Genomic DNA, 17,982 nt, shown 5'->3' with positions numbered 1-17,982 from the left:
ATTTTTCTTTCCTATCTCTCATGTGGACATGTAAAAAAAAAAAAAAAATTAATTAAAAAAAAAAGCACGTGCATTTCTCGTTGTAAAAGTCACTTAACATTTATTAAATTAGCTTCCAAACTAAATTTTCTATTGATTATAAAAAAAGACACGTGTCCACCTAAACAGCCGAGGAGGAAGGTTACGGAATCTCACAATTTGATGCCTATAAATGCTTCGACGGTGACCTTTAAATGATGCACCTAACCTCAAGAGTAGTTGTCCTTGTACAGCATTTAACGTTTGGATGCCTAGAAATCTTCCACGATGACCCCGCCACGGCCACGAAGCATCACTATCTCCAACAGGATTTGGATTTTTTTTTTCTCACAATTTTAAAGAAAGTAAAGATTTTTAAATTGCGAAATTTAAGCAATAAATTTCTTTACGTCTTGAAAAATGATATTTAATAAAAAGTTATATATTACAGTTGAGAATTAAGTGTTTTTATCATATTCTTGTTCTTTATATTGTAAAAAAAGTTCTGAGCAAAAAAATTAGCTTGAGATTCTCTGTAAAAGTAAAGAAAAAATCTTTTGGGAAGCAAATTCTTTTTAATTGTCTTTATTGTTAAATTACCACTTATTTCAAAAGCTTAAGCTTATATGGAAAGGTAAATTTAAAACATGTTTGAGATTGTGTTTGAGAAATGGATTATAGTAGACATCTCAACACTTTTTTCCAAATGATCTGGTCCATTTAATAAATAAATAGATTGTTTTTTTTTGCTTAAATGAATGTCGGGTCTAGATCATTTGAGAAAGAAAATTTGGGAAAAAATGTTGGGATGCCTAGTAGCCATATTGAGAAATAGAGTTTTTAAGTCAAAAAATACTTTTTGGGAAAAGCTTCATTTTTAAACTTTTACTAAAAGTGCGTTTTGGCAATTTTTGGATATTTTTTACCCTTAAAAGTTATATATATTTTTTTTCAGAATGGACTTTTTGAGTGTTAGACGCACTTTTAAGCTCCTCAAACACACACCTAAAAATGCCTTAATCACTTAATCATTACTTTAATACTCACACTTATGTACAGGTCCAGACTCCCTTTTAATAGGTGAGACCCAACACGTAGAATATTTAATTTAAATGTGATGAATTGACCAAGTCAATGTTCAATACCAGAACTTTTGACTCTAACATCTTGTTAAATCACCGCTTCGTAACGTGTCACAATTTTAATATGTGATATTTTTTGAGCGTTTAGACGTAATTAATGCCTACAAATACTTCTATCATAACCTTGAAATGTTCAGCAACAATCATTTTCTTATATGTCTTCCCCTCTGGAGCCCTTGTTTTCAATCCAAGATACCATGGCGGCTGTGAGCAAAAGCTCTGTGGAGAAGCACGTGGCCATCTTGGCATTCCCCTTCGGCAGCCACCCCGTTGTTGCTCTAAACCTGCTGCGTAAGTTAGCACCCGCAGCCCCAAACATTCAGTTCTCGTTCTTAAACACAGCGAAGTCCACCCACTCACTCCTCTCAAAATCAACTGCCGACGACGACGTTCCACATAACATAAAGTTCTACCAAGTGCCGGACGGAGTGCCGGAGAATCATGTGCTTACCGGAAAAAACCCTGTAGAGGCTGTTAACCTTTTCCTCATGGCCACGCCCGACAACCTCAAAAAGGGTTTAGAAATGGCAGCGGCGGAGACCGGCAAGAGAATCACCTGCTTGCTCTCCGACGCTTTCTTGAGTGCTTCTGCTGCGGCGATTGCGGAGGATATGGGTGTTCCGTGGGTCCCCACTTGGTACTCTTTCCCATGTTGTCTCTCCGCTCACGTATACACCGACCTCATTCGCCAGCTTTGTGTTAGCAATGGTTGTAGAACGCTGGATTTTATTCCGGGGTTTTCCGCCATGCGCGTTGCCGACTTGCCGGAGGAGGTGCTGGTCCCGGCGGGTGAAGAAGAGTCGCCTTTCTCACGCACGCTGAGTCAAATCGGATCGGTGCTTCCACGAGCTACTGCTGTCGTGGTGGGTTTTTTTGAAGAACTAAACTCCCCCCCTCTCAATCATGACCTTAAATCAAAGTTTCAGAATGTTTTTTACGTGGGCTTTCTCTCTATGTCACTGCCAGCCCCGTCTTCGCAACCGTCGAGCTCGGATCTAACCGGCTGCCTGTCGTGGTTGGACGGTAATTACATTAAATCACTATTTATCTCAACGGTTTAAACTTTGAAATGTTTAAATGAATTTAATAATTTAATTTATATTTTATCAGATAGAAAATCTGGGTCGGTCGCATATGTTGGTTTTGGAACCTTGGCTTCGCTGCCACATGAGGAGCTAGTAGCAGTGGCGGAGGCGCTGCAAGCGAGTGAAATTCAATTTCTTTGGTCTCTTAATGAAGAGTCAAAGGAACTATTGCCGAAAGGGTTTCTTGAGAAGACGAAGACGCATGGAAAAGTAGTGCCATGGACGCCGCAAACACAAGTGCTGGCGCATGCTTCTGTAGGGGTGTTTGTGACACACTGTGGATCAAACTCCATTTGCGAGAGCATTGCAAACGGGATTCCGCTCATCTGCAGGCCGTTCTTCGGCGATCATTACATGATTGGACGGATGATAGAGGAGTGGGGGATTGGTGTGAGAGTTGAGGGAGGTGCAATCACAAAGAATCGGTTGCTCAAGAGCTTGGAACTCGTTTTGGGACATGAAAAAGGTAAGGTGATGAGGGAGAAGTCGCAAGCCCTCAAAGAGCTGGTTTTAAAAGGTGTTGACAGTGCTACACAAGACTTCAATAGTTTGGTTGATTTAATATCTGCATCTTAAAGTTTTAAGTGGTCCATGGTGCATGGCATCCATTATTGCTCTTATGCTTTCTACATAAATGTTGAATAAAATTTGATAGATCACTTCTGCTTGTCATTTTTGGTAATTTGGAGGATATTGACGTAATTAATAGTTTTGAAGAGACGTCGACAATTGAATTGTAGTTTGAAAGGAATTTGATGTCTCAATATACAATATTATTGGCTCATTAAAAGACTATCCAAGATATCAATCTCATAAGCATAAAAGCATCTACAGTCAGAAAAATGGCCACGTATAGTAGACAGGAGGCAGTTAACGAGCATCTAAGAAAAAATCGAACAAGGGAAACATGTGGATTTCTGGTCAACTCTTGGAGAATGAACCCAGCAGTTTAACTAAAACAGGAGAAATATTGAAAAATGCACCAAATAAGCCATTTCATATTAAGAACAACAAAACACCATCATTGAGACATTTTATCGAACACCAAAAAACTGACTAAATATCGTCACTATGGGGGAAAAAAAAAAAAAAAAAAACTCTACTATAAACCAAAAATTCCATATTAAAATCACAAAACAAACAGATTTAAAACGATAAAAAAACAATTTCAAATAAATTAGTTTGACAGATAATTACATTGTTGAGTATACATGTATGAGTATATAAAAAGATTTGAGTCCGTCCTCAAGAGGTAGCTCAATCGGCTGGGACCACGCTTAATGAAGCGGAGGTCACTAGTTCGAATCTTCCTCTCCCCTCTTGTGCGGACATGTCAAAAAAAAAAAAGATTTGAGTCCCACATTAAAAAAAAATGTCATTAAGTGTGAGTGACTATTGATTAATATAACCTTGTTGGGCCCAAACCTATAGGCTTATACTTTTAGGTTGAGTAATATCTCAACATACCATATTATAGACTCTGTAAAAGACACTTTAAGATATCAATCTCCTTAATTAACAAGTGGCATGGAGTGTAAAAGTTTAATGATAAGAACAATATTTCTCTTTGGCAAAGGAGAATGAAGGATCTTTTTATTCAACAAGGAGTCTACAATGCCTTATTGGAAAGGCAAAGAAGCCCAAAAAGATGAACAATGATAAGGGTCAATTTGGCATAAATTATATTAGTCTGTATATTGAGAAGAATTTAATAAATAAATTGTACGTGAAGCAATAAGTTCAACATGTAGAATACTTTGGAGTTATGATTGAAGAAGATAAAAACTAAAAAGCAATACTTCTCTTGGCATCATTTCCCCATTTTTATGATCCACTAGCTATGACAATATTGTATGAAAACAAAACAAAACGCTAGCATTTGAAGAGGTGACTAGAGCAATCTTGTCACATGAAACACAGCTAAAACTTGTCAATGATTAAGTTGTTGGGCTTATAGCGAGGTTTGAGCCAAAGCGCGAAAAAGATAAGTTAACAGGAAAGAATGGCAAAGGTAAACAGTCTTAGTCTATGTCGAGAATCTTGATCATATGCAAAAGATGGAGTACTAGGTATCCCTTGCATCCATTACCTCCCCCACCCACCCACTCTTTCCATGAGAAAAAGAAAAGAGCGAAGGACAAATGTAGAAGTAAAGGGGCATGCATATAAGGAAGATGACCTTCAATTGATTTATTGGAGAGTTTACATATAGTTCTGAAAAAAAAAAAAAGAAAAAAAAAGTACTACTAGCTTTTTGTCGATTATGTCTTCTGAGAAGTTGGCATTGCCAGGTTAATTCCACCGCCACCTGGTAAATCCTTCCATTGCTGAGTGACTGTTTTGATCTGGGTGTAAAAATTAACTCCAGCCTTGCCTGTAAAATAAAAATAAAAAATAAAAAATAAAAAAATCTATAATTCACCAAACTCAAGTAACCACTACAGTGAAGGGAAAATTTAAGTCTACTAGACAACTTTTACCGTAGAAATTGAGATCGCCTGCAAAAGATGCCTTAGACCCAGTAAATGAGAAGAAAGGCAAAGGAACTGGGATAGGAACATTGATGCCAACCTGAGACAAACCCAGAAAAAAAGTTACATATTCCATTCAAAAGCAGGGATGAGCTTGCAGAGGAAAAAACTGAATATGGCTAAGTATTTGCATTAAACCATGCAAATGATTTGTTTATGAAGCTAATGTGTCGAGTTCCTCTAGTTAATATGGTCATCACAGATTAACAGATATTTTCCATGCAGTTTATGGTTCACACTAATCTCTACTAGTCCTATTATTTTGCTTTTGAAAGCATGATCCAGGACATGCCCAAAAGATTTTCTTACCTGACCGGCTTCGATTTCAGTCTGAAATTTCCTTGCAGCTGCACCAGATGTTGTAAATATAGAAGCTCCATTGCCATATCTGCTCCAGAAGTATAAGTCACATCCAAATTGCAACTAATACTTCTCTAAGAGAGAAGAAAAAATGTAGTGTAATTTATACAAGGGAAGCAAATTTAAGGAAGTACTTGTTTCTGTTAACAATGTTTATGGCCTCGTCAAAGCTATCAGCCTGATGTTAAGAGAGAGGGAAAAAAAATGTAAGTTAACATGTCTATATAATAAGCAATGGAATATCCGCTAAGCTAAGAACAAGGGAGTAATGAAAACACCTCCATGCAAAGAAGAACTGGACCAAAAATTTCCTCCTGCAAAGGCAAAGATCAAATAGCATCATTATTGCTCCAAAGTCACAGGTTCAACTCTTTTTGTCCCTAAAGAACAACGTGGTTCATTTTGACAACATTATGGGGAAGAATTGGAGAAAGGAAAACAAAAAGATACCTTGTAGCACTCCATGTTGGCTGTGACATCTGATAAGATGGTGGGACCAATAAAATTTCCATTCTCATATCCAGGGACCTATTTTAAAATTATGAATAAATTTCTTAGTAGACTAGTTTCTGAAAAACTGAAATAAAGCAAATGGGGAACCTGTGACCCTGTCAAGCACGGATTTTATCACTCTTGAGGAAGAGATGCATATAGCAGCTTTTTTTTTTTTTTTTCTTCTAATCCTTTTCCTACTTCATATTACGAAAAAAGCTACAATGCTTTAGCTTTAAGAAATTAATTTAAGAAAATCCAAGCAGTAATAAATTAGCCATACAAATATAATGCTCAAACCTCCTCAGACGCATGTGCGGTGAAATTCATGCCTAAGTTCTAAGAGGTCCTAAAAACTTCCATTCACGCCAAAGTGGGTGCTTGGATGCTCAGAGGAAGTTCAATTTGATATTAAGGTAAACCAGCTGGAACTATATGTGGAATTAATATGATGCTTTAAAGAGGTCGTAGTTAAGATGTTAAGCTTGTCTACATACCAACTATTTTTAAGTGTTTTCTATGCATAGCATTGCCTTCAATCACCTACCAAATCAAATGATATGTATCATATTGTTTCTCTGACTCACAGTCACTATAATTCCTGCTCATTCAACCACTACAGTTCCTGCTTCTTACAATTTTCAGGCATGATGCTGCTTTTTGCATAACACAGTATATAAGTAATTCATACAAACTATAAGAAGTACGATCATAGCTACAGATAAAGAAAGTAGAGCATTAAAGTACCAAACAGTACCACTATATTCCTCCCGTCAAGCGGTAGTCTGGCACCACTTTCAACACCACTTTGAATTAATCTGTGTATTCGTTCCTTTGCCTGGAAATGGTAAAATTCAAAGGTAATCTACAGTTTAAAGTCAACGAAGACTCATACATATCAAAACAAGAAGTGCCAATAAGCTGCTACTCAGAAAAAGGGCAGTTTCCATAAATGATGCAAAACAAATAATGGAAAGTGAAAACGTTTTCAACTCACTTGTCACCAAAATTAGTTATCTGGAGTAGGTAACAAAAAAAGGAAATGTGGTCTTACCTGTTTGCTAATTACGGGACCAAGGTCTGCATCAGGTTCTGTTCCAGCATTTACTTTAAGAGCTTTGGCACGCTCCAGTAGTTCATTCTCCCTGAAAAAAGTTAGAATGGATTACTTTGCTGTTTTACACTAAAAATTTCTCATGTAAACCATAAGATAAAGCCTTAAACCACCCACTTTACAGGAGTTCAAAAATTGGGGAATACCTGTGTGAGATGTTTCTCTATGGGTATGAAATCTTTCTGACATGTCCACTATATGTCACATGCTGACAAACATGTTTGTCAAAGTACAGGTACACCATCATAGTTCATCGAGAGTTCCTTAGGTTAATTCTACATTCATCACTCTACTAAGTAGACACTATAAAATAAGATGGGCACTATGCATAACATACTAGCGAATTCAGTTATCCTCATCTACAAGAGAAGATGGGGAAAATAACCAGAAAACTGGACTGGAAGTCTCGCAACTCACTTAGTTTCTTGTCTCCCTTGGATGTAAGACGATCAATCTTACATAGAGAACATCAATGTCAAATACACCAGAAAATCAAATACAATACTTATTATCCTCCATGTGGATCTTTCTGTGATGGCCCACTGAGTCTAGTAGATATTATGAGTATGTTTTCCGGGAAGATAATTCCAGAGAAGATTATAAATTTACAAAAGTAGAGCCATTCGACTAAGGAAATGACAATGAATTAAGCTTTTCAATTGCTTCTATGTACAACATGCAATTACGAGATGTCAAAACAACTTGACTAGACAACCACTATAACCATTACCTTCAGTATAATAAACATGACATTGAACCTCCAGCATCAACGGTAGGAGTATAAAAGCTAGACAAATATGGAAGAAACGAGAAGAAATAAAGTGAGCAGGGAAACAGAGCATATTACCATGACTTTAAGCCTCCAACAAAAACAACTGTGCTAAGAGCCATGCACCTTTGTCCAGCAGCACCAAAACCAGCAGCAACTATAGCATTTAACGTAGCATCCACATTTGCATCAGGCATGACAATTGCATGATTTTTGGCCCCCATATTGGACTAAAAATAAGATTGAACCAAATAGCCAATTCATTTCACTCTAATTGTTGCATGGGTATAAAAGCAACCACATAGCTCACAAGAGAAATTGAACACTACTTTCTTACCAAAGTAGAAGTGAAGTTACCTGAATGCGCTTCCCTTTAGCTGCTGCTCTTGCATATATGTGCATTCCAGCCTTTGATATATATATAAAAGAACATCATGTAAGAATGACTGAGAGTCTAAGATACATCTATGAAGATCAAAGCCATACTGACCATCTATGCTGCATAAACTCAATTATACACTGGATGCATATGCACAACATTTGCAAAACAAAATATATGTTCATCATAAAAATTAAAACAACCATACAGATCTCAAAATATATATAAAAGAACATCATGTAAGAATGACTAAGTCTAAGATACATCTATGAAGATCAAAGCCATACTGACCATCTATGCTGCATAAACTCAATTATACACTGGATGCATATGCACAACATTTGCAAAACAAAATATATATTCATCATAAAAATTAAAACAACCATACAGATCTCAAAATGAATTTAAACAACTGTGTATACATACAATCATGATGCACAGAAGGAAGTAGTAACAGTGACTAAATCACCAAATTTTGGGATAAACCAGCTTATCTAGAGGTGGAACAAATCAATGCTAGGAAACAACAATGTGAGAGTTTTATATTGTTGTTATTATTTGTTTCAATGGAATCCACACACCTGGTGGTTCTTGAACATACAACTACACTCCCAACCCCGTTCTTACAGCTAGAGCTAATTTGCACAATAATGTGAGAATTTTTTTACCTAGAATAAACAAATCATATGGGCAAAAGCTACGTTGTTCCTACAGATTCTAAATAATCTTTCCAATTTAAAACAAAAGCATTTACGGGTCTAAAATGAAAACTAGATTCAGTTTCAAAGTCATGCATCCTATATGATGCAGCAGAAGGTGATAGAAAAAACATGAAGAACACTCCTCTCTTTAATCCTTGACAACACAAGGAAGAAAAAAACTAAAAGAAAATTCTTCCTTTATCAAGCAACTCAATAAAAACTTAATGATCTCAATGATTGAAATAAGTTCAATACAAATCTTCGTATAGGCTACAAATCCTAGTCCTAAGGCTGCTAGAAGTTGTTAAACAAAAGGAAATAAAACAAATCCTAGAGTTTCTAGGAAAATCCAGAAATATGGAAGTCCTAAAGTTACTAGAAAAACACATAAAAGAAGAAATCCTAAAAGAAAAGAAAAGAAAATCCTTTCCATCACTTAATTTGGGGGGTTAACTTGTCCTACATTAGTCCCCTCCACTTGAAAGCTTAAGTCAAAATTAAGCTGTTTGGAGAGAGAATTGTGCGTTCCTTGCAAATGAACTTCCTTCCCCCCATTTTTGGAGTGTTTTCCCGCATTGTGGTCAGAGGGGGAAAAAGAATAACTAAATTGATTCTCTAGACTCCATGCCATTAGGCAAGTATTCCCTCATGCCCGATACTCTCAAGATGTTAGTGATGCGTGGCTCAGCTAGGATCTCCTGCATATGCGCTTTCTCTATTCCTAGTGTGTTGGTGCCACAGGGTTGGATCAGTCCTGACTTAACCTGTGATGGACCATGCTAGGATTAGTATGGGCCAGGAGGCCCACTTGTTAGGGGGGATTATTCTTGGGTATGCTAATTGAAATAAGTTGAACATAAGCCTTTTTTTAAGCTACAAATCCTAATCCTTACTAGAAGTTCTAAACAAAAAGAAAATAAACAAATCCTAGTACTAAGGTTACTAGAAAATCACCAAAAAAAAAAAATCCTAACATGACTAGGAAAACCTGAAAAATAATACAAAGCAAAAGAAAGGAAAAAGAAAAGAACACCCTTTTTGTCACTTTAATTTGGGCAGCAACTTTCCTACATCACTATACAACACAAACACCTTAAGAGATTAAGGGTTCGTTTAGGTTTGCGATTTCATAACGGGTGATTTTAAAACATGCGATTTGAAAACGCGATTTTTAAAAACGTATTTAAACGTTTGGCAAAATCGTAGTTTGACCTTTAAAATCGTGCATATATAAAAATACACCAAAGATACATTTTTTGTGATTTGATTTAAAATCAAACTTTTGGTCTGCGAATTTGCAATGCCAAACGCACTCTAAGTTTAGTTAATGGGCACTACCATAGTTGTAGGCCTTCAAATAAAGGGTTGAAAATTTTCAGCATATACTCACAAAAGGAAGCTTCCATCACTTGACAAGCAACCAAATAACATATAGTAATTGTATCTACTTATATGAACTACCTTGCAAACCGTAAAATGTTGAAAAGGGTTATAAATATGTAAGAGAATTATACAGGGTGCAGACTATGACCCAAAATAAACTCATAGGAACTAGGTTCATGAAATGAATGCTATGAGATAACTTACAGTATTAGAACCAACAAATGATACAGCTCTGATATCGTCATCATCACATATAGCATTAACAATATCCTGCCATAAAATTGAAGAGATACCACAAGTAGTGATGTCAAAGCAACAAAAAATCACAAGTTTATGCCTTTTGAGACAATCATTTAACAAGATTAGAAAAGAAAACAAAGGTTCATGCTGCATACGTTGGTGCCGTGAACGATATTTAAGACACCATTAGGCAGACCAGCCTCCATTGCCAACTCTGCAAGCATTATAGAAGCTCCTGAAAAAAGAATTCACAACATATTGAGTCACTTTCAAGTAGAAGCATGAACAATAATTGCCTTTCCACATGTAAAAACAAAATAAAAGTAAGAATATTTATATGGAAAGGAAACCTCAACTAACATGCATACTAGGCAAACTAGAACCTCATATATGCAATGTAGAAATATAATACATAAATTGAGACCCAAGGACAAAGGATGGAAAGATCAATTATTTTATGAGACTGACGCTTTTCTAGCAACAAGGAGATTAATATTCTAGAAGTTTTGGAAACCCAACGTTACTTAAGATAAAAAAGGTTTGAGAAATTATAGATACTTTTCACCAAAAGAAGATAAATCATAAGTTATTAATTGTTTTCTTGCTAACAGTACGCATACTGCTTTTTAGCCACAAAAGAAGATTATATAGGAATAGCAATTCTAGATCTACAAAGCCAAACAGATATATGGCTTGACGACACCAATATCCAGCATCTAAAACACTATTTCAACAATGAAAAATTGGTCAGACCTCTGGGATATCCCACAATCCTCAATCCCAGATGCATCACACAAATATGTAGGCAAAGTCATATGCCATAAGCACCACATCAGAATAATGCTTGAGCATATCCAAATGCAAAGAAAAACTTAGAATCCTTTTTGAAGGATTATATAAATCATGGTGTCGTGAAGGAAATAATGCTCAAGGACTTGGTACACTACACAACTAAGAAGGAGAACAGAATCACCAGGATCTTTTTCAGATGGCTTTAATACAAAGGTATTCCCACATGTAACTGCAATTGGGAACATCTGCAAAATTATCATTAAAAAAACACATTTAGTATTTTTGTTCTTCTCTAGGAGAATGACAAGCCAATATTTAAGTGCCATAAAATTAACTAATGAAGACTTGTCAAAATAAAAGAAAAAATCTCACTAATTGATTTTATGCTTGTGTGAAAACAACTCATTCATCCAAGAGAGGGAGGAGAGAGAAATAATGTATCAGATGTTACTCAAACAAATTGCTTTCTCCATCTTAACCATGACTTTGACGATTGAATTTCCTAACCATATGATGGTAGCTGTAGTGACATGCCTATGCATCCAAATAAGCAATGCAGTCTACACCCTATGGAAAAACTATGATCAAGAATGGGAAACAGAATCAACTGGTCTGGCGAGCAAATAACAGAAAGTAAAATATATCACGCTTACCCATAAGGGAATCATTGCTGGAAAGTTGAAGGGACAAATCCCAGCACAAACACCAAGTGGCTCACGAATGCTGTATGTATCAATTCCACTTGATACATTGGAAGCATATTCTCCCATTTGCAGAGATGCCATTCCAGAAGCATGTTCAACCACCTCTACAGAAGGAAAACAAAAACAGTCCATCATCCTTAAATGACCACAACTACTAAAGGGACTGAAAAATATTCTTAAGGAACAAGGAACAAAGAAAACAACACTAACCTAGCCCACGGAACACATCTCCCTGGGCATCCTTTAATGTCTTTCCCTGTTCAGTTGTAACGTTTAACGCGAGCTTATCCTGACACAATGACAAGTGATTTGTATTACTCATTTTACTTGTTTTTGAATACCGAAAAAATAGAACTAAAATTATTAAGCAACATATTGATAATTCGCAGAGACTTACAATGTCTCTCCGAATAAGCGCTTGAAGCTTCAACATGATACGTTGACGGGTAGTAACAGGGGTGTTACGCCATGATGGAAAAGCCTGCTTTGCTGCAGATACTGCAGCTTTGAACTCTTCATTTGTAGTCAGTGGAAGTTGTGAAACAACTTCTTGTGTTGCCTATTCCAAATTATAAATGAATTAGACCCGAAACAAACAAAAAGTTGCACTTATAATTTAGTGAATAATCATAAAAGCAGGGAGCGAGGGTCATCTATGCTCACAGGGTTTATAACATCGATTAAAGCCGGTGATTGCGAATCAACAAAAGCACCTCCAATGAGATTTGGAACCCTCTGATAAAATAAAACCAGTTAAATGAGAGGAGAAAATGGCATATATCAAATTCAAGAAACATCAACCCCGATAGGCTGCTTTTTGTTGCACAAAAACACTAAAAAATAAACAGACTTTAAAGGATAAAAAGGAAAACACAAAACAGACATTCTAATACCTTGGCTTCACTCTGATAAAAATAAAAAAATAATAATAATAATAAAAAAAAAAGGTTCTAAATTCATTGGTCCAAACAGCAGCATCTGTATTAAATCTTTAATCAAAATTTGTGCAACAATTCGCATAAGCTCCTTTCAGTTCCATTTCCACAAACATACAGTTCCTAAACAAAATACACTTTCATTAAGCCTCTATTTGATTGCTAAACTTATCTTTTCACTTGTTCTTGTTTGCACCGATAGACCAGTATACAAGCAAAAAAGAAAAAAAAAAAAATCTTGCAACGCGAAAATCGACATACAGCGCGCATCCGAAGGAAGCTTGCATCTCAGATTAAGAATTTCCAGTTCATTTAATTTAATTTTTTCTTACATATTCTCAGCACCTAAACATTGTATGAGCTATATGCATACAAAACGACAAAAACCCATAAATACATACGCATCAAATTATAAAGACAAAAACCCATTATATTTAAGTTTTTTTTTTTTTTGGGGAAACGATCTTCCAGGGGAACAAACAGGGCCTTCAGACTACCGGAGGGTGAGGCTGCTTGGCAGAGTGCTCGGTGGCCGTAGATAAACCAGAGTTCCTCAAAGCGAAGATCTGAGGCCTCAAGGTTTTCAAGTTCAAACTCCTCACTGCAACACAAACCCACATAAACAATCAAAACCAACTTCTCAAAAAAAATAAAAATAAAAATAAAAAAAAGCAGCAACAAAAGAAATGGTTATCAAATTCAAATCATCTGATTAAATTAACCTCGTTGAATCGAAAGCTGCAACATTTTTGGTTTCGCTGCTTCCGATGATGATGATGATGATGATGATGATGATCTTTTAGCACCGTGACTCAGCACTGACCACTGTTCTCCTGGTTGGGTGGTGCTATTGGAGGAGGCTATATCATATATATGTTAATTTAAGACGCAATTGCACAATTTGCAATCCGTGTCAAATTGAATTTTCCAATCCTATCTCATAATCTCATTCTCTCACTTCTCTGTCATCCCAAAATCCTTGCTATTTTAAATATTGGGAAAATTAAAAGTATGTGCCCTTATACTACCATCTCTGATTGTATGTAGTTATTAAACTATTAATTGCCTCAATATTTTTATAAATTATCAATGTTTATAATGACAAAAGTACCCTTAATAAAAATTAAAGAAATATAAAACAAAACACTATCAATGGTAGAGGAAATGCATCTCAAGTACATCAATTAGTAGGTAAGAGAGGATTAATGTCAGATTCGCAAGGACAAATGATTGATTTACCCATTCAAAGCAATTTATGTGAAGGACTTTCTTTAAGTGGATATATCATTTCTTGCTACGGAGCTCGCAAAGGAGTTGTAGATACTCATAGTCAACTTTGTAAGCCTATTTGGGTATTGAGCTTTTACCTGTAAGAATGAATTTCTTGCATTCGTTTGATTTGTGCTCAAGCCGTAACGGAACGTGAGATTATTGTTTTATTCGCCTTGCCTAATTTTCATTTTGCGGAAGAAAGAATTCTCTCTTTTTTTTATTTGATAGAGGTTTCCTGATTAATAATTAGGAATATTGGTAAAAATAGATTATTCGCATAAGAAATTTACATCCCGGATTTAATAGTCAGTCTATTCTTAGCCGTAAAGTCCATCTTGTTGTGATAGAAATGAAGAACAAATAGGTTTTGGCAACCACCCCCAACACCTAGGTGGTTTGGGGCTCCCAAGTCATCTCAACACCCCCCACCTTTTTTTTTTTTCTTTGAATTTATAGAGATATTTTTGTATTCTTGAAAATTTTTATGGTCTTTTTTGTTGTATTTAAAAAAAAATATTGACAATTTAATGGTAGTTTGACCAAGTTATGTGCAATTGTTTTCCTTAAATATTCCATAAGTCTCCTATCAAGACCTATTTTTATCAGTTAAGAGTTCCTTTTTTTTTTTTTTTTTTTGGTAATAAAGAGTTTTGGGTATAAGTAAACTATTATAAATTGTGACACATGTCATCCACAATAAAAATTAAAAATATAAACATTAAAAAGAAAAAGAAAACATAAATATGCTTAGAGGAGACGGTCGAATCCCCCTCCTCCATTGTAATACCCCGCACTAATTAGGGCCTAAAATATGATTGAGGAGGCCCTAATTAGTGCCTAAGTGGCATGGTAAAGTCAGATTAGTTTTAAATCTCAAAAGATGGAGAAAGTGAGATTTTTAGACACTTAGGGTGAATTTTTACGCAAACCGTCCAAATAAGAAAGAGGTGTGGATGATCCTAGAACTATTTCAACGGTCCACCTTAGTATAACATCCGAACAATGCTAAATTATATAAAATATAAAACCATAAATATATAAAACTAAAAATTAAAACAAAAAGACTTGAAAGCGAATTGGAGCCATTGGGATGGGGATGCTTTGACCAGAGGGGCTGGCCGAACAACTCCTTGATCATTTGGAGGTAGTTTGGTCACTTCAAATTGAAAAAAAATAAATAAAAATATAAGTGGGGATAATTTTTCTCTTTACATCTTAACCATACATAGATTCACATTACAACCAATCATTTATTAACATATAACAAAGCTGATAACTTAGCCCAACATAATATTATGGGAAAAGTCCATATACATCTCTTAAACTACCACTCAATTGACAATGTTCTCCCAAACTTTCAATTGTGACAATGTCTTCTACAAACTACCAAAACATTGTCAATGTCCCCCAATGCTAGAAAAAAGATAAAATGCCCTTATAGATTTCTCAATAAGACAAAAATATCTTTATAAATTCAAAAAATAAAAAAATAAAAAATAAAATTATTTTTTTAAAAAACGAAAATTTTATTTAAAAAACAAATTTTTTTTAAAAAATAGATTTTTTAAATGGAAATGTTTAATATATATATATATTTTTGAAACGGAATTTTTTATTTAAAAAAAAAAGGATTTATTTTTTAAAAAACAAAAATTTTTATTTTTTAAACGAAAATTTTTAATTTTTTTAAAAGAGAAATTTCTATTTAAAAAAAAACCAAAAACCAAAATATTCAATTTTTATATATATATAAAAAAAAACAATCGATTTTCTTTTTTAGGGTTTAGGGTTTTAGGATTAGAGTTTAGGATATGTCTCGATATACAATTTATTGGAGAGCAATGATCTATCTGAAAAAAAAAAAAACGAGTCAACCCGCTAGTCATGAGGGTTGACCCATTTGACATGTTTATTAAACATATTGACTCGTTTATGACTCGAACATGTTTATGCCAAACTTTAATACCTCAACAACTACAAGGCCAATTAGCAGTTAACCGCAACCGATAGTTATGCGATTATTGAATGCCAATTATTAACTGATAACTGCTTTTCTTAAAATCTCAAAACATTTTTTTTTTTTTAGCCTTAAAGTATTGTACTATTTCAGTTATACTTTAATATTTGCTCAAATTTAATGATATTTTTATGCTTTCATTAAACATACGTCAAATTTTGATTTCTTTAGAAAGAATTTTATATCATTTGCATGGTATATGTTTAGTAGTGAAAAATTAATCTGCTTAGTTAGTGTCTATGACTATGCTTACATCAATGACCAATAATAAAAAGTTAATGAATTTTGGATTTTTTTATTTTTTGTATGGATGACTTTGGATATCATTAAATTATTGAAAGAATAAAAATACCAAAAAATTTGGGAGATCATGTTAAGGCTCGCAATTTTGACACGACCGGCGAACTTGACACGAAGTTAACAGGTTTTGAGTTTGACCTAAACAGGTTCGAGTCATAATCGGGTCACCCGTTTATGACCCAGTTAGTTTTTGTGCTTGGCGGGTTAAGTGGGTGACTCGCTATACCTATTTAAAAAAATAAAAAATAAATAAAAAACCCTAAACTTTAGTATTACATTATTTTTTCTTCTAATGTATCAAGTCATGTTAACCCGATATGAGCCAAAAGCCCAAACCCATTCTCTCGTGCAAATTTTTTTGAGCTTTTGGGGGTGGTCAGACCACCCCCAAGGGCCTGAGGGTGGTTTCGGCCACCCCATACGGCCAGTAGGGGGTGGTTGAAACCACCCCTGGTCCCGGACCACCCCCAAAACACCCGATCCCCTTGGCCATGAGGGTGGTTCGACCACCCCTAGACCGGTTGGGAAAAAATGGGAGTGGTCCGGCCACCATCTTTTGGCCAAGGGAGCCACCCCGATTTTGGTTTTTTTTTTTTTTTTTTTAATAATTTTAATGCCTAAAACGACGTCGTTTTGGGCTGAGTGGATATTGTAGTTTTAGGGCACAAAACGGTTTAGTTTTGGAGTGAGGGTATAATGGGCATAAAAAGTCAAACCGTTTGACTTTAACGTTGAAAACTAACAGAAGGGTTCAAAGTGAGAGCAAACCAAAGTTCAGAAGGACTAAGTGAGAGTTTTGGTAGTTTAGGAGGTATTTGTCAAATCGGCTAGAAATTCGGGGGACTTACTGAAGTTTCCCTTAAAAACTCAAAACACCATTTTTTTTATTTTTTATTTTTATTTTTTAGCCTTAAAGTATTGTACTATTTCAGTTATACTTTAATATTTGCTCAAATTTAATGATATTTTTATACTTTCATTTTTCATTAAACATACGTCAAATTTTGATTTCTTTAGAAACAATTTGGGGAAACTTCAGAAAGCCCCCTGAACTTTCAGCCAATTTGAAAAACCTCCCCTGAATTTTTAAAACTCTCATTTAGGCCCCCTGAACTTTGGTTTTCTCTCATTTTGGACCATTTTAACATTAAACTACGTCGTTTTGGGCTAGGTAGGTGTTGTAATTTTAGAACACAAAACGACGTAGTTTAATATTAAAAGGGTCCAAAGTGAGAGAAAACCAAAGTTCAGGGGGCCTAAATGAGAGTTTTGGAAATTCAGGTGGGGTTTTTCAAATTGACTGAAAGTTCAGGGGGACTTTCTGAAATTTCCCCAAAGAATTTTATATCATTTGCATGGTATATGTTTAGTAGTGAAAAATTAATCTGCTTAGTTATTGTCTATGACTATGCTTACATCAATGGCGTATAATAAAAAGTTAATGAATTTTGGATATCATTAAATTATTGAAAGAATAAAAATACAAAAAAAATTGGGAATCACGTTAAAGCCGGCAATTTTGACACGACCTGCAAACCCGACACGAAATTAACAGGTTTTGGGTTTGACCTAAACGGGTTCGAGTCATCCGTTTATGACCTGGCTAGTTTTCGTGTCTAGCGGGTCAACCTAGCTGGTTAAGAGGGTGACTCGCCATACCCTTTTAAAAAAATAAAAAATAAATAAAAAACCCTAAACTTTAGTATTACATTATTTTTTCTTCAAACGCATCAAGTCATGTTAACCCG

At 35.1% G+C, this 17,982-nt stretch overlaps 2 protein-coding genes across 3 annotated transcripts; one reads left to right on the top strand and one right to left on the bottom strand.

The window, feature by feature from the left end:
• The first annotated feature begins 1,240 nt into the window (after positions 1-1,240).
• LOC132177765 (anthocyanidin 3-O-glucosyltransferase 7) lies at positions 1,241-2,917 on the top strand. The gene is made up of 2 exons (XM_059590212.2): positions 1,241-2,183; positions 2,271-2,917. The coding sequence occupies exons 1-2, from the start codon at positions 1,316-1,318 to the stop codon at positions 2,819-2,821; spliced, it is 1,419 nt and encodes a 472-aa protein (XP_059446195.2). The 5' UTR covers positions 1,241-1,315; the 3' UTR covers positions 2,822-2,917.
• A 538-nt stretch (positions 2,918-3,455) lies between these two features.
• ALDH6B2 (aldehyde dehydrogenase 6B2) lies at positions 3,456-13,653 on the bottom strand. Of its 2 annotated transcripts, XM_059589804.2 has the most exons (20): positions 13,368-13,653; positions 13,143-13,246; positions 12,374-12,445; positions 12,108-12,269; positions 11,921-11,999; positions 11,660-11,814; positions 11,188-11,251; positions 10,370-10,449; positions 10,179-10,244; positions 7,869-7,919; positions 7,590-7,741; positions 6,683-6,773; positions 6,386-6,466; positions 5,587-5,664; positions 5,415-5,450; positions 5,271-5,314; positions 5,086-5,164; positions 4,726-4,816; positions 4,493-4,619; positions 3,456-3,564 (listed from the first exon to the last, which is right to left on the bottom strand). In XM_059589804.2, exons 1-19 carry the CDS (start codon positions 13,390-13,392, stop codon positions 4,507-4,509), a joined length of 1,623 nt encoding a protein of 540 aa, XP_059445787.2. In that variant the 5' UTR covers positions 13,393-13,653; the 3' UTR covers positions 3,456-3,564; positions 4,493-4,506. The 2 variants fall into 2 exon arrangements, with proteins under 2 accessions (XP_059445787.2, XP_059445786.2); XM_059589803.2 differs by lacking the exon at positions 3,456-3,564 and having other exon boundaries at positions 4,390-4,619.
• Positions 13,654-17,982: the final 4,329 nt, after the last annotated feature.

This window comes from Corylus avellana, chromosome 4 (genome assembly GCF_965113065.1).
Source record: "Corylus avellana chromosome 4, dhCorAvel1.hap1.2, whole genome shotgun sequence".
Lineage (NCBI taxonomy): Eukaryota > Viridiplantae > Streptophyta > Magnoliopsida > Fagales > Betulaceae > Corylus > Corylus avellana.
Note: the sequence above shows the minus strand (reverse complement) of the source record. Positions and strands in the feature narration are given on the sequence as shown.